General features: G+C 42.1%; 2 protein-coding genes and 1 long non-coding RNA gene across 8 annotated transcripts in view; 2 read left to right on the top strand and 1 right to left on the bottom strand.

The window, feature by feature from the left end:
* Positions 1-3,677, top strand: part of pkn1a (protein kinase N1a) — a 33,130-nt gene extending 29,453 nt beyond the window's left edge. For 3 of the 4 annotated variants that reach the window (XM_019861854.1, XM_019861853.1, XM_019861852.1), the window contains 7 exons: positions 322-498; positions 906-968; positions 1,107-1,183; positions 1,267-1,409; positions 1,509-1,616; positions 1,713-1,793; positions 2,788-2,991. In XM_019861854.1, coding sequence (XP_019717413.1) covers positions 322-498; positions 906-968; positions 1,107-1,183; positions 1,267-1,409; positions 1,509-1,616; positions 1,713-1,793; positions 2,788-2,991 — 853 coding nt within the window. Of the gene's footprint in view, positions 1-321; positions 499-905; positions 969-1,106; positions 1,184-1,266; positions 1,410-1,508; positions 1,617-1,712; positions 1,794-2,787 lie in introns of all 4 variants that reach the window. The other variant, XM_019861851.1, reaches the window with a different exon arrangement.
* LOC109511103 (uncharacterized) overlaps positions 1-16,483 on the bottom strand; it is a 31,252-nt gene that overhangs the window by 4,143 nt on the left and 10,626 nt on the right. The gene's annotated exons all lie outside the window — the stretch shown is intronic.
* map2k7 (mitogen-activated protein kinase kinase 7) lies at positions 4,468-16,477 on the top strand. 2 transcript variants are annotated; one of them, XM_019861856.1, is made up of 12 exons: positions 4,469-4,685; positions 7,462-7,509; positions 10,554-10,692; positions 11,196-11,262; positions 11,370-11,483; positions 12,224-12,343; positions 12,944-13,051; positions 13,411-13,590; positions 13,688-13,768; positions 14,713-14,855; positions 14,934-14,979; positions 15,471-16,477. In XM_019861856.1, the coding sequence occupies exons 1-12, from the start codon at positions 4,562-4,564 to the stop codon at positions 15,615-15,617; spliced, it is 1,317 nt and encodes a 438-aa protein (XP_019717415.1). In that variant the 5' UTR covers positions 4,469-4,561; the 3' UTR covers positions 15,618-16,477. The 2 variants fall into 2 exon arrangements, with proteins under 2 accessions (XP_019717416.1, XP_019717415.1); XM_019861857.1 differs by lacking the exon at positions 7,462-7,509 and having other exon boundaries at positions 4,468-4,685.

The following is a 16,483-nucleotide window of genomic DNA, read 5'->3' as shown; positions in this document are numbered from 1 at the left end:
CGGACTTTGAATGACGGCCATGTTTTTGTCAATGTATCAAGCACCCAAAAGGTATTGTATTTGGATATATGACATGCATTCAGCCAATTCTGGCAAGGATCAGGAATTATAGTCACGTTACGCATCCACTCGTTTGTGAAATTAATTAGTAGAATGGCTTTTTTCAAAGACCCCTTTTAGAAATTAGATAAAAGATTTACACAGTTAAGACAGGCACTCCAGAGAAAAAGAATTTCCATTCGAGACATTCACAAGTCGGCATTGCATAATATGTCCTTTCTCTTTCTGTCCCTTTTATTTTACTCACTACTCCTGATCCAGCCTGATGTGTGAGAAGCGCATCTTCGAGACGGTCAACATGTCGCAGCACCCCTTCCTGGTCAACTTGTTTGCATGCTTCCAGACTCCAGAGCATGTGTGTTTTGTCATGGAGTACACGGCGGGAGGTGACCTGATGATGCACATCCACACCGACGTCTTCACCGAGCCACGAGCTGTGTACGTAACTAAATATCGCCACACAGCACAATGATTTGCTGCCTTTCAAAGGTATGCCACAGCAAAAAGGAAATTGAAGCTTTGCAGCCAGAGGAGGAGAAATGTATGAATTAGTGCCTTCTACCCAGAACCAGCAAAGCGGTATTTTGCCGCAACTGCGTGCGCTTTCACACAATGACATATCGCAATCAGATAATTAGATGGTGTCAGCATATGCACTATTTTTCCTAATTAAAAAAAAAATACATTTCAATGGGGAAAGATGATTTGATATCTGAGTGTTTTGACTTACAAATGTGGTCATGCAACAAATTGCACTTGTATGTCAAAGCACCACTGTGCTGAGGATTCCATGATATGCCCCTGAAGTGCATGAGTGTAATCATGCATCTTTTGTTGAATTTCAGGTTTTATGCTGCCTGTGTGGTTCTTGGACTTCAGTTTTTACATGACCATAAGATTGTGTACAGGTGAGTGGAACTCACAAAAAAGACACATGCTCACTGCACTGCTTATTATTTGTTGTATATGATTAGATTATAAAATTGGACTTAATTTTGTGAATGATAACGATCATGATCCGAGATTCAGCAAACGTGTTGTTGTAGAGATTTGAAGCTGGACAACCTGCTGCTGGACACAGACGGCTACGTGAAGATTGCCGACTTTGGGCTGTGTAAAGAAGGTGAATATTGATTGGTTCCTGACAGATGGGGGAGCCGGTTTGGATAAGGGTCCCGTGATGCTCATCTTCATCCTGTCACACAGGCATGGGTTACGGGGACCGCACCAGCACGTTCTGTGGGACGCCAGAGTTTTTGGCTCCCGAGGTCCTGACCGATACATCCTACACCAGGGCAGTAGATTGGTGGGGGCTGGGGGTCCTCATTTATGAGATGTTGGTGGGGGAGGTGAGAATCACATTATTTTCACTCGCACATTATTTAGTCTTTCAGCCCTACGTGACGTCATGATATGAACCCTGCTCATTCCGCCTTGTGTTTTTGCAGTCACCGTTCCCAGGGGACGATGAAGAGGAGGTGTTTGACAGCATTGTAAATGACGAAGTCCGCTACCCGCGCTTCCTCTCAACCGAAGCCATTGGTATCATGAGACGGGTGAGGCTACACCCACGCGCGCAAATAAATGTGGCCAAAACTCACTCACACTCGTGACACATATACCGTCTTTGTGCACGTGTGAAACATGAACAGCTGCTAAGGCGGAACCCAGAGAGGCGACTGGGCTCCGGTGAGAAGGATGCAGAGGAGGTGAAGAAGCAGGCTTTCTTCAGGGTGAGACATTTCACTTCTCTTTCGAGCCTACAAAATTACAAAATATAAACAGCAAAAACGAGCACTCAACGGAGCACAGATATGTAACTGACTCAGTATGAAACTGAGTTATAAGCGTAGGCCATAAGTGAAGGCACCACTTTGGGGCTTTCCCGCCCTATTTTGACATCTTAGTGTCATGGAGCTATGTTGAAGTGAGTCAACTCATTCACTGACAGCAATTTTAGAGCATTTTCGAGCAATTTACAGTGGCGCAGCATCAAACCCTCAACTCACCCATCTCCACTGAAAAAGTATAGTCGTCAATGGCAGTGAATTAAGGATCTTCATTTTGAGAAAAGTAGTGCTTTGGTGCCATATCCTAGCCATAAATAAATGACAGGTCTTGGAAACAACAATGAACCACGATAAAGCTGGGGAACGCTGTCAAGTAGATAACTGAAACTTCATTTTGTGCCTATAAAATGGTAATTATAGCAAAGATTTCATTCGTTTTTGATACATCATCTTTTGGTGTTGATTCTAAATCCATGTATATCGGCTCGACCATTTTTATGACAGCTGTATTTCATGGCCACAGGGAGCACTTGGTTATCTGGTTATTGTTTTAATGACATATTTTGTTGAGTGATTTGCACAACACTGTGACCTTTCCTCAATCTTACCCCGTATTAACAAAAAAATACAACTATCAGTAATACCAAAACTAAACTAATACTAAAACTTGATAAGCTGTTCGGATAATGGATGGATGGATAAAAACTGAACTAAAAATGAAACATCTCTCCTCCCACCCTCCAAAAAAAAATCTAAATAAAAATGAACAAACCCGATTGAAGATTTCATGAAAACAAAATGAGTATGAAAAACAAAAGTCAAAACAAAATAAAAACAAACCATAATAAAAAATCCCAAACTATTTAAACCCGGTAGCACACAACAGATAAATAATCACATATCTATTTTATTATTATTATTTTTGTGTGTGTGTCAGAACATGGACTGGGATGCACTGCTGCAGAGGAAGGTGCCTCCTCCTTTCGTCCCCTCCATCGGTGACAAGGAAGACGTCAGCAACTTCGACGAGGAGTTTACCACGGAACAGCCGGCTCTGACGCCTCCACGAGAGCCCCGCGTTCTCACACGCAAGGACCAGGACAGCTTCCTGGACTTTGACTACGTCTCGGACATCTGCTAGTGGCGCGGCAATATTGTTTTGTGGCCCGCGCGCCCTCCCCGTATGATTGTTTCATTAAAACACTGTGAATGAATGTGGGTAACACTGAAGTTAAGTTTTCCACTTCTGTGGGCTTTTATAGGCACAGGCTGAAGGAAGTTGGCTAACTTATTGCCAGGACAAAATACGTAGGAGTCGACTTGCTGCCTCTTGTTACCGATGCCTTACATTTGTATGTACTCGTATCAGACACACGGACCAGCTAAGTTTTTATGTCGGCAAGTCTTTCTGTAGAGCAGCAGGAAGAGTGACGAGACGAGCTGCACGCGTTTTTGCCACTGTTCTTTTGTGTGTGTGTGTGTGTGTGTGTGTTTTTTTTTTTTTTTTTAAGAATCAAGAAAAGATTACCTCCTGTCAAAAGAGTGAATCCACTGACGACAAATTGACGCATTTAGGTCTTACAGGAAGTTGACCACAGGGTAAATAACCACTGTCTTGACGTAAACGCAGTCGACGTCTTCTTATTTATGCTGTACTGATTTTCACGTGACCACTTACCAGCTGCAATTGGTGCAAATGGACTTTTGACAATTGCAATATTCCAAATACCCTGAACATACTTTGTTTTTTGATTGGATGCGTTTGGGGTATGATGATTGCAATAAAACATGGAGTGCGATAAGCACATGCCACAAATATCAGCGCAACATTTTGTATTTCTCATTAAAAAAAATATCCGGTGGTGCCTTGAAGTACAAATGGCTGGACTTGGAAGTTACTTGGAAGAGATATGACATTTGACAGTTTGTTTTGGTTTTATTTTTATTTTTTGGTAGACTTTAGACAGATGCTAGCACTGTGTGGTGCCAGTGAACTCAACTTGCTCTACAATGAGCAGATGCTTATTGTCAAACCAGAGAATTGCACCTTGTGTCTGTAACGACATGGGTACCGGTCTATCTGCATGTTTGTCTGTCTCCAACTGTACCTGTCTACTTGTATTTCTTTCAATGTCATCTCTATATCCAGTATATGCTGCTCTTTCCATGTTTTATGAAAACAGTACACGTCTCTCTCTTTCCTGTTTCACTGCCCGTCAGTTCCTGTCTGTCTGCATGCCTACAGACCTGCATTTACTTGAAAGTCTGACTCTACAACTCATTGTTTTAGGTGCCTGTCTACCGGTACGTCTATCTATACAAAAGTGCCTGTCTACCGGTATGTGTTATCTGTACAACGGTACCCGTCTACCTGTTCACCTGCATGCCCATCTAGCTATAAGATATTACCGGTTTGCCGGTATGTCTGTCTGCACACAACTGCTTGTCTACCTCCATGTCCGTGTGTGCAATCTCAGTGGTTGTCTATCTGCTCGTCCGCGACAATCTATATGGATGTCAACCGTTGATTAACACCCGTCCAACTACACTGGTACCTGTCTATCCACATGACTTTACACACTTAGGTGCATGTCTTGTCTTTCCGATAGTCCTGTCTGTCTGCCTGTCTGTCTGTCGGTGGGTGGGTTTGTGTCAGTCTGCCAAAGGGGGCAGTATCGAGCACTGCTCCATGGGAAGCTCAATTTTTCAAGATGTCGTCGCTGGAACAGAGATTGTCGCGGATCGAGGAGAAACTAAAGCAGGAAAACGAAGAAGCTCGGCGGAGTATGGACCTTAAGATCGACATGAGTCCGCATAGATCCCACGCGAGACCAAGTGAGTGTTAACCGGGATGTCCACAAAGGGACCAGAATAATTGTGGGGTGGGTTGGGGGGGAGAAAAACGCTCGAAAGAGGCGGAGGGTGGGAGTGAAGGAGAACGGCTGTTCCGCTCCTCCTTAGCCGCTGCGTGCTAACCAGCTAGCTACATAAACAAACACCGACGTACGCGTTACGCGGTTTCGTGTCACGCTAACGTGCTTGTATCGTGTTGGGAACGAATACTACCGGGTGTGTAAATTAAGGTTTTCAAGTCTGAGCCGCTGTCAATAAGCATTTAGCCGACAGTCACCTCCAGAATGTGTTTGGGACCTGTGCTGTCAAATATGCTAAGCTAACGTGCTAGAAGGCAGAACGATAGCTGGCGGCAGGCCCGACATAAACCTTAAAATGTTATTTTGTGTCATTTTGCGTGGGTATGTGTACTCTTAGTATATCTTTTCCCTCATAGCACCTGTTTCTTAGTGATTAAGCCTACCGCAAAATCCGACATTACTGTCATTTTTTTTATCCTTGACGAGACGGGGGCGAACAGATTTTAGCTCATCGAATAAACCAGTCACATCTCTGTAATAACATAATAACACGGACGTACTTGCATTGCGTTTTGTTGTCTGTATAATGTAATTTAGGTTAAAAATATTGGCGAAATTACGAGCTAGTTTAAATAGTAATTTCATTTAAGTGTACCTCTATATAATTGTTCTTTTCTTCACTCTACCAAACCGTGTTTTCCCATTTTTTTTCTCTTCGTGCAGTGTTTGTGTGAATTTCTTGTTCCTTGTTAATGCCGAAGTGCACTTGTATCGCCCTTTCTGAAGGGATTCAATATCTAAAGAAAAACATTTCAGATTTATTCAGGACAGTACAGTGACAAGGTTCTGAGACTTGCCATGTACCTGTTTTGAAATATCTGGACTTTTCCCCTTGCCAGGCAGTCAAAGTAAAGATGTAGGACAGAAAATGAATGATGTCACGATGTTGTCTGCACATACTGAAGCAGGCTACACATATTTTATCAGTGTAAGAGACCCCACACGAGTGCGTGTGTACTGCTCTTATAGTTTGGTGTATCCAACACAACACGCCACACTCATACATACTCAATACAGTATTTATAAGCACAATCGCCAACTTTTTTTCCTCTCAACCATGTCTTTTGTAGTACTTCCACTGGCCTGTGGGAGGCAGCATGTTGCCACAGGGCAGCCAGACGGCCTTAAAGTACAAAGAAGAAGCAGTGGCTATGGTACTTTCCTTTCCGATCCAAGTGAGATGATCTGAAGTATTTGGAGGAAAGTTTGCTCAAATGGGAAAAATGCTAAGGAAAGGTGCCTCACAGCAACCTTTAAGCCGTGTTTAACATAGCACCTCCTGGCCAACAAAATGATGTTCGAAGCAAGGGCCAAAACGATATGGATTTTTAAAATCCATTTAAACCGCCCCCCATGATGCAGACTTTCTATAGAGGCACCATTGAGAGCATCTTGACCAGCTGCATCACCGTGTGGTACGCCGCTTGCACGGTGTCCTGCAGAAAGAGTCTGCAGCGCATCGTGAGAGCGGCTGAGAAGATCATTGGTGTCTCTCTTCCTCCACTCGTGGACATTTACAACTCTCGTCTGACCCGCCAAGCCACCCAGATCGCAGGTGACCCCACCCACCCGTCTCACAGCCTCTTCGGCGTGCTGCCGTCGGGGAGGAGGCTGCGATGTCTCTCTACTAAATCCACCAGGCTCAAGAACAGTTTATTCCACCAGGCGGTCAGGGGACTAAACTCCCTCCATGTTTGACTGAAACGTACTTTTCAGTATTTGTTTAACTTTACAAGAGATAAAGTCAAAATCAGCCAATTTTGGTGGGAGGAGGATGTGTGAATGTCATTATCGTTACGTTCCAATGTGTTAATATGTGTTTGTGTGTGGGGGGGGGGGGTTAAAAATGGCAGATATTTGCTGACTTTAATAGATCTAATATCGTCCGATTAAATCATCCATTTGATTAATCGCTCAGGTCCTCATTATCAGCATATCATTTTTTGAAGTCCTTACATTACTGATGTCAGCAACTCTTGATGTCGAGCGATGGTGTATGTGTGGAAAAATGGAATGAATTCACTTAAATATAGCTGTCCTTTGTTATGTTTGCAAAGAAGCACTTTGTCACCTTTCCTTGATCCAATGATATTTTCCCACAAAGGTTAAGAAAAGGTAGCATAGGAGGTCTTTACTATTTTCTAAGTATTGAATAGGTTTAATATTTAGAACTGTCTACCCTGAGCATTTTTGGAGCAGATTGAGAAGGAATGCTCACTCTGAACACGGCCCACACCATACCACACCACAGTATAATCAGTTCGGATCATCTTTTAGAAATATGCGTTGCTGACTTTGATTGGAAGTGGGGGATGCTCGTTTGGCCAGATTGTCATACACTACCTGAAGGATTATTATGAATGCATACATGGACTTCACTACATTTGCCTTCAGTTCCTGTTGGTTTGAAGGACAAAACTACTACCGATTCCATTTTATCTTTCATAAAGTTTCGTTCACGCTTATGAAGTGTTCCATCGTCTATTTGGATGTACCAATACCGCTTAAATGTGTTAAGCTATCACTGCTGTGTTTCACTGTTCTTTACAGGATTTGCTGTATGTCTCTTTCATGAGAGTCTATTTGTAGTATGAGAGAGAGCGTGATTGTGGTAGTAGTTGCAGTATAGTAATGTACGTGTGTGTGTGTGTGTGTTGTATTTTCTTTCCTCCGTCTAGTCATCGTGATCCAGCTCAGTCCTGCTCCAGCTCCTTCCCAGCGTGCAGGTATCATTCAATCCATCGCTCTCTCTGCCATCACACAACATCCTCCTACCCTTCTTATACACCCTCTCAAGGCCACCTACACCATTTACAACCACCACGTTGACCATTAATTCTCCTTCACATTACTTCATCACTTTATATGAGCCTGGTTGCGCTTACTCTCTTTTTTGATCCACTGGTACTAAAAGTTGCCAGACTTCCTCATGTCTAAAAAAATAATCAGCAGATAGGGAACAATTCTTTGAATAAAGAGGCCAAGCGCCTGCTTTGCGCTGTTAATTGTCACTCGAAATTGGAGGTTACTGTCTAGCTGAGCATGAAAGAAAGAAAATGACTCATCTATTTAACAAAGCCATATCATTTTGCTTAAATATGTTTGCTTAATGCTAGCACAAAATGGGTAGCACCATTGAAGGGCTAACAAAAGTAGTATCCATATTTCAGTGGATGTGATTCTTCAAACTGCTTGTACTATTTGAACACAAATGGTCTCGGTATGTAAAGAGACCAAAAAGCATGATGCACGTTTTGCATACCTTATAGAGTGCCTTGAGAACTGTTCCAGTTCCATCTCTTATTGGTTCACACGAAATGAAATCCATTGGAACCTCGATTTACGCACTGTACAAACCTATTGTCATAATAGTCAAAAATAAATCTAAACAGCCTGCCCTTGCGTCCCCTTCTTGCGTTTTAAGCTGTCTTGTGAATAAGCTGTCCTGGCAGCATTATTTACGTTCTCCGTGGAAACGGGTAGCCCACAATGCAACGCTGCTTTCCCACAAAGTGTGGGCCACCCGTTTCTATGGTGAGCAAACTGCCATTTTGCGAAAGAATGTAAACTGTACCGTATGCTAAAAGGCTACGGCGTTTCATTGTCGTTTGCTCGCAAACACACAGAACCGTCAGACAAACGCATCTTTTGTAATCGAATTAATGGGAACTTTCTGATTATCAGCCCAAGTTACAACACTTTAAGGAATGGATATTTGAACACAAGAAAGCCCTGTTTTGAGACACGAGCATAGTCACAGAATGAATTAAACTTGTAAGTCAAGGCACTACTATATCGACATTATTGGGACCACTTCACATCTTTTTCTGTGTGTGCCTTATTGCAGTCTACAGTGGAACTTCTCAGATTGAACAGTCTGTTCCGAAAAAGCCAAAATGCTAGTTAACAGAAATCTTCATAGCCCATGTAATTGAATTAATCCCATTCAATTGTCAAAATGTCATTTTTGTGAATCCTAATAACTGCAAACGGGTATAACAAGAATGATTTGAATCGGAAAATTGGGTTTGATTTCAAAGATGTGGCGTAATCTCATTTAACTGAATTGTTTCCACTGTAAAATGTATCAGATACATACCGAATTGTCTGTTATTGGAGAGCTATATATTCTTGAAGGAAGTGCTGCATTTAGAGTACTGACAAGTTAATTCATATGGATGAAATATGACGACAAGCAACCTGTTGCATCATACACTCGCAACCTGAATCCTACCATATTTGAGCGGTTCCTTTTTTTTTTTAAATTTTAGACAAACGTGGATAATTATTACTATGTTGGCAACTCATTTACTAGATATTTTTATTTTATGACTGATGAATCATCCCCTTGGAAGGATGAGGCCCGTCCTTGACCGCCGATGTATTTATTTTATTTTTTAGTTGGCCCATTGACACCTCCCCTTCAAATCATACCCTCTTTCTATCTTTACATCACTTCTCCTCTCCCTTGTCTGTGCGTCAGAGAGTGGCAGGACAGCATTGGCGTGTACGTGTGTTGTGCGTGCGAAAAGCGGATGTCCGACAAATAACCTAAAATTTTGCTGGAGGAGGAAGATCGCACAGTGCATGCGGCTTTTCTGCACGGCGCATTTTGTTTTTGGGGGGCAGAGTCTGTTTGTGTTTTGACACAGTTTCTAATCCAGCATCCCCCGGAGTGCGGTGAACACTCGTCTTCCTCTCTCGTGTTTGTTTGCCTGTAACTGAAAAGTCCTCTTAACTTCCAGCTGCGCTATGGCCAATGTTACTCCTCACCTGCAGGGGACGGCGCCTGCAACCTTGTCTTTTGTTTGCGTTGTCTTCTCCTTCTTCTGGCTCAGTCTGGCTGTCCAGCCTATGCCCGCAAATCTGGAGCCGGCCAAACTGTGGAGATGCACTCTTACTAACGCTTCTCCCCCTCACTAAGCGGTATTCCTTCAACAGGTTCCTGGAAAAAAAAAAGCACCCGCGGCGTCTTGGTCATGGAGGAAGCCAGCCCTACCAAAACAATTGCTATTTCAGCGATACAGTCATCCCTGGTTATTCACAGATCTAGGGACGGAGTAATTCTATCACAATACAGTATCCAAACCTACAACCGTGATCGATACTCTTTACACGAATGTCATCTTAGAAATAGTAGAACTGCGACAAACACCTTCCAACACCCACAGTTTGTGCCTCCAGTCCGGATACTGCCACATGATCTTACATTCCTACCAAACAATTTTATAATAATTTTAATTTGTGAAGTACCGTACTTTCTGGACTACAAAGTGTACCTGATTAAAAGCCGCAGCAGCTAAATTAAAATGTCCCGCTCCATGCCTCGCAATCGACTCAATTGGGACCGGAGTTGGACACCCCCGATTTCCATCAAAAATACTGCCGTACATAAAATTTCACCTTGACTGTGTGTAAGTGTAAAAAGCAGGATTACAGCAGATGGCATTCATAAAATTTTCTACAATAAAAACAGGCTGGCTTGAAATACAGTACGTCCTGTTTCGTTCTTCTTCTTTCAGATGTACACAATCTCAAACTGTGTCGTCATCTCATGGTCTGTAGTAGAACTGCACTTTTAGATCTAATTAGTTACTGTCCCCCCCAAAAATCTACAGAATAGCGGGACAGCTGGAACCCGCAATGGAACGGGGTTTTCCGTGTCATATATTTTCTCACCAGTGCATCGTGGCACAATGGCAGCTTGAAATGTTTGACAATCAGACCTCTGGTGTGAATGCCCTTAGTGATCATTTCCCCTCTGCACCAGCCCTTCAGCTACCCCTTGCCAACGACGCAGGAAGCCGCTCATCATCTTCAGACAGCTCACCTCAGCACCATCCCTGTCGCCCCAGAAATATGCTCACCCTCCCCACTCCACCGTACGGCCTACAGAAGAGTCTAGAGAAGTATGTGAGCTCGCAAACGCACATTCCTGACCAATATTGTTTTTTTTTTTTTGTTTTGTTTTGTTTTGTTTTTTTGTTTGCTTGCTTTTTTTGGGCCCGTTCCAATATTCAGTAAAATACAATTCTGATAAACCATTCAGGGACCAATTTAGTTCATCAAATAATATATTTAATAAAATAACTTTGTCCCGAAATGGTTACAATAATAAAGATTTGAGATAGAGGCAGAAGATTTAACTGTTTTACATGACTTTGTCCTTTAGAGGTTTTTTTGGGGGATGTGGTGTAGGGGGTTGAATGTCATTATCTGTGTGTTGTGTGTGTAGAACAATAAACAAACAGCAATTAGCAAAAAGGCAGATTTTTGCCATTTTTCAAATGATTAATATTGTCCGATTAATTGGTTAGGCCCTACTTGTAACCTCACGCGATGCATTGACGCGTCCAAATCTTACATTACATTAATGTGGAAGCATTGTATTTGTCTGTATTTGTCCCCACAGTGCAGAGATTGACCAGAAATTGCAAGAGATCATGAAACAAACGGGTTATCTTAAAATTGACGGACAGGTGAGTTAACCGAATGAGAATGACATGTTTTTAACCAAGTCAAGGCAAAACCGAATATAAAAGTTAAGTTCAATCCATTGATAACCGTGCATATTGTCATTCTCCAGAGGTATCCGGCCGAGGTGACAGATTTGATCAATGAGGGGGAGATTGGCAGCGGGACCTGTGGGCAGGTCTTCAAAGTGCGATTCAAGAAAACTGGTCATGTCATTGCAGTCAAAGTAAGAACTTCCTGTACTTCCTATCTTTCCCCCAACTGTCCGTGTTGTTCTATTCCAGACCCGGAGTATAGCCTCCAGGCCCCATTCGCCTCATGCGCAGTTCCCGACCCGCCCTTTCTGTTTTTATTATGTTAAAATTCATTTGACTTTTATTTTGATATGCACGTGCGGATGGTACAAGCCAGCAAGATTTGTCTTCAGTGTCGCCAAATTAGTGACATTGTTGCTGTATGTAGTCACTTTTCCAGCTTAACTAGCGACTTACATCTTTGGATTTTTTTTTTTAATGGCTTGAGCACTTCAAATGCCTCTAAAATCCTCCAAACCAACTAAATTCACTAACTAAATTCACTCAAATAAAAATGCATATTTCTGCGGACCCATTGTACAATTTTCAAAATTATTGGTGTGTTGTACTCTGGAACCACACTCAGCATTGACAGCATTTTTTGGCAAGTCTTGTCGCGGTGCTTAAAAAAAAAGGGGGGGGGCAAGAGGAATTTGCCCTATGTCCTAATTATAACAACATGCTGTATATCTGCAAAAGTAACAAATAATCCGATCTAATCATATATTCATATGGCGCATACAGTAATTGAATTTACCTGAAGAACTGATCAAATTTTTGAAATAGCCCCTTTGGTAAATTAATTGCGCTTTTTTTTTCTTATGCTATGATATTTCTGTTGAATTGTCATCTTTCTATTTTGAAAGCCATCCAAATGTGTGTGTGTTCTTAGCAAATGCGGCGAACAGGAAACAAGGACGAGAACAAGAGGATCCTGATGGACCTGGACGTGGTGCTGAAAAGTCATGACTGTCCTTATATCATTCAGTGCTACGGTGCCATAGTTACCAATGTGGGTATCCTCCAAAGACTACAATGGAACCTCCAAAATAGAACAGAATCCCTTCCGTGACACTGGTTGTCACGTTGTTCTGTAGGAAATAAGGTAAAAAAATTACAGAGGCTTTTGAGGATATACAGAGCGTGCACTAAACTGCGTCGCCATGCGGCACAAAAAGGCACACTCACTTGTTTCCCTACTTAACTGTTTTTCGTTTGAGATTTATGACCTTGAAGGTCTCCCCCAAACAAAACAAATTATCTTCCACTAGAACACAACTAAACTGTGGAGCCACTTTATGTGACATTTTTGTTATTGTGGTGTATAAGACCCCCCCCCCCCAAAAAAAAGTTCCTCGGCTCAATAAAGGTTAGGAAACTCGTTTAGAGAGAGAGGTTTTATTCCTAAATGTATATTTCATATTTTAAGCCACTGTAATTTTTGTATATTTTTTTTTTCTCAAGGAATTTGGGGGGGGGGGGGTTTACTCCACGTTGAAGCACGATGGCTGTGTTTCTCTTTGGTGGTTCCACTCCAACAATAAAACATCATCATTGTGAGTGATGTCCACCAGACTACATGTTCCAATTTTTTATGGGCCTGCTTTTACAGACGGATGTATTTATTGCCATGGAGCTAATGGGAACGTGTGCTGAGAAGCTGAAGAAAAGAATCCAAGGCCCCATCCCAGAACAAATCTTAGGAAAGATGACTGTTGCAGTAAGTGAGCCATTTAAGTAGGGCTGCAACGATTAAATAACTGGAGTAATTCTATGACAAAAAAAGTAAAAGCAACATTTCTGCCGGAAAGCTTTGCTGTGATCATTTTCTTAAAGTAACACACATTTGCAAGTCACAGATACAACAGAGTGATGACAGTCCCAAGTAGACAAAAATAATGCCCGCACCTCAAAAATATGTTGTATAAGTATTGGTGTTGAATAATGCAAAATCAGTTTTTATCTGATCACTCGAATAATTGATTCTTAAAATATTCAATCGCCACAGCCCTATATTCAAAAAAATACATTGCTGCCTTCATTTTGTGGTTTAATCATCACTATGTGTTTCCGATCAAGATAGTGAAAGCCTTGCTGTATTTGAAAGAGAAGCACGGTGTCATCCACCGTGACGTTAAACCCTCCAACATTCTCCTGGATGCGAAAGGTCAGATCAAACTCTGCGACTTTGGTATCAGCGGACGCCTCGTCGACTCCAAGGCAAAGACTCGCAGCGCTGGCTGTGCTGCATACATGGCGGTACGTGGTGACAAATCAAATTATGCAAACCTGTTGACTTAATCCAACGATCTGAATTCACACAAGGTTACATATTTGTATGTTTTTATCCTTGCAGCCCGAGAGAATAGACCCTCCTGATCCCACCAAACCCGACTATGACATCCGAGCGGACGTGTGGAGCCTTGGCATCTCTCTGGTCAGACTCTATTGACAGTCTTACAGATCATTTCAAACCCTTATGATTCAGGACAAATAAGCAAATATGCATCCGTGCATTTTCTGTCGCACTTGCCCGCATTCGGATTCGTGGGTGAGCTGGAGGCTATCCAGCAGATTTTGGGCAGTGTACACCCTGGACTGGTCGCCAGCCAGTAACAGGACAAAGACAACCAACCCTTCAAAGTCCAATTAACATCTACGGACAATCTTTCAATGACCCTAACATGCGGAAAGAACGTGCAGTCTCTACACAGGATTCAAACTCGGGACCTTAGAACTAACTGTGAGGAAAATAAATATATATTTTAAACATTTCTAGAATGAATTTTTGATTGAATGATTGTGACATCTAGGATGGAGATTCATTAGTTAGAAATTGTTTCAAAAAAAAAAATGAGCTTGCTTTATAAATTTAAACTAGGACTTTTATGGTTTGGGCCAAAAAAATACATGATCACATAAGATCGACCTTTGTTCAGGCCAAACACATTTTAGCCATCTGCAAGTGGACTGCAGCCAAAATTCCTCAAATTGCACCTTCATCCAGATTTGCTCCACACTGTAACTGTACAAAGCGCTATGGAAATAATTTGTGTCATGATTTTGTTATCCTGCCAACCATAAAGCAGTTGATGGTCGGATTACTCCCGCTCATTTTTGTTTGCCGCAGGTAAAAGTGTTCAGCAAAAAGCATGTATCTCAGAATTTTCTCATTTAAAAACAAATTGTTCTGAAGCAACAAGAAATACATTTACTAGTGTTGCGGATTAAAAATAAATAAATAAATTCCAAATTTACTTATAAATTATTGTGAACACAGCTTGGGTAATGTCGCAGATGGAACTTGAGAAAAATGAAAGTGATGCAGTTGATGAAACGAACCACTGCAGATGACGGTCAATGCCATCCGGTGTGCGCTAGGTGGAATTGGCTACAGGGCAGTTTCCCTACAAGAACTGCAAGACAGACTTTGAGGTTCTGACCAAAGTGCTGCAGGAAGACCCCCCTCTGCTGCCTCTCAGCATGGGATTCTCCCTCGACTTCCAGTCCTTCGTCAAAGATTGGTGAGCTACACACAAACACACCTACACACAAAATAAACACTCCTATTCACAGGAACCTGTTGTTGTGTCCCCCCACAGCCTCACTAAGGATCACAGAAAAAGGCCAAAATACCACCAGTTGCTGGTAAGTTTTGAATGAGCTACATTTTGGACTGACCTTTTCATGTGTGAAAAAGACTGAATTTACACTTCGTGGTTCAAGTGACAAAATTCAGATTTTTTTTTTTTTTTGTTTGTTTGTTCGTTCGTTCTCCAGTAGAAAATTCGGGATATGTCTCATAACACCATAAATAGAAAAAAACATGGATCCAAACACATCGATCAGTATGGCATATTGTTCAACTCTTGCCCATTTGTGGGTCACTAGTTGAGAGTTTGCATGATTTTCTGTGGAACTTAGCCACATGTCACCAAGTCTTAGCTAATGGGTACGTAATTGGTGTCAAGGAAGTATCATCAAAGTGATCCATTTCATCTCTGAGACTAAGATCTTTGTATGTCCCCGGGGAGTAATCAGAGGATTATTCGTGGAGATTTTTTTTTTAATCGCTGTGTATTTTTTTTTCTTTTGTTAAATCAAATCATCTAGGGTAATATTACCTTCCCTTATTGTAGGAGCACAGCTTCATTCGACGTTACGAGGTGCTGGACGTGGACGTGGCCGGTTGGTTCCAGACGGTGATGGATCGCACCGAGTCGCCTCGGAGCAGTCAGTGTTACAGCCATCATCACCAGCTCCACTCCTCACTCTTTAGCAGGTAGCCCGCAGAGAGCCCCCTCGTCTGCTGTTAGCTCAGCTGTCCTCTCTAATGTAGTCCAGCCTCAGCCTAAAGACGCTAAGCCTAGCCTTAGACTGTGTCCACCGGAGAAGTCCTCAAAGAACAAAATGATGATGATGACGATGACGACAGATATTTGGGGTGCCGGATTTGATGGAGGGAGGGACTGATGGATGGGATAACATATTCAATCTGGACAGGCAGACATGGGAGGGAGGTGCCCACTTGTAGTTAGCTTCATTTGTGCGCAACACTACACTCGTAAATGTGTCGTCACTTTTTAGTCGTCGCTTAGCAACAGGTGTCATCCGTGCCACTGTCACATGTACAGCATGCCACATATGAACACAGTCACGAGTGATCATTCAATTTGAACACTGGAGGAAACAGCATTTATTTCACACGTTTAACGAAAAGTGAGACTTCAGTGAGTATTCTTTTCACGACGCACAGTGAAAAACGTAATGATTTGATTTCATAGCTTGCAGTTGAGGAAAACACCTCAAGTAATCTGACTATCACGTCAACAATCAAATTGTTTCTTAGTGTTGGAATAAGGCTGGATTTGCTGCAGCGTTTAAGGACTCAATCTGGGTTTCACTTTATGAATTGAGCGACTGAAATGAATGACTTTTTCTACAATATTCTATTTCGTTGACATGCCCCTGCATACTAAATATTCTGTTAAGTCTTTTCGTCTACCATACACAGATCATCAGTGATCCCCTCATTTCTAACATCAATTGATCAGCTTTCAAGCGAAGGCGCTCCAATCCACATATGAGCTATGCAATTGGAAGGGAAAACTCAGAAAAACTAATTAGTCTTGTATTCTAAACTTTTTTTTTT

This window comes from Hippocampus comes, unplaced genomic scaffold (genome assembly GCF_001891065.2).
Source record: "Hippocampus comes isolate QL1 unplaced genomic scaffold, H_comes_QL1_v1.1 scaffold7, whole genome shotgun sequence".
NCBI lineage: Eukaryota > Metazoa > Chordata > Actinopteri > Syngnathiformes > Syngnathidae > Hippocampus > Hippocampus comes.
This window is presented reverse-complemented; position numbering and strand designations above follow the sequence as displayed.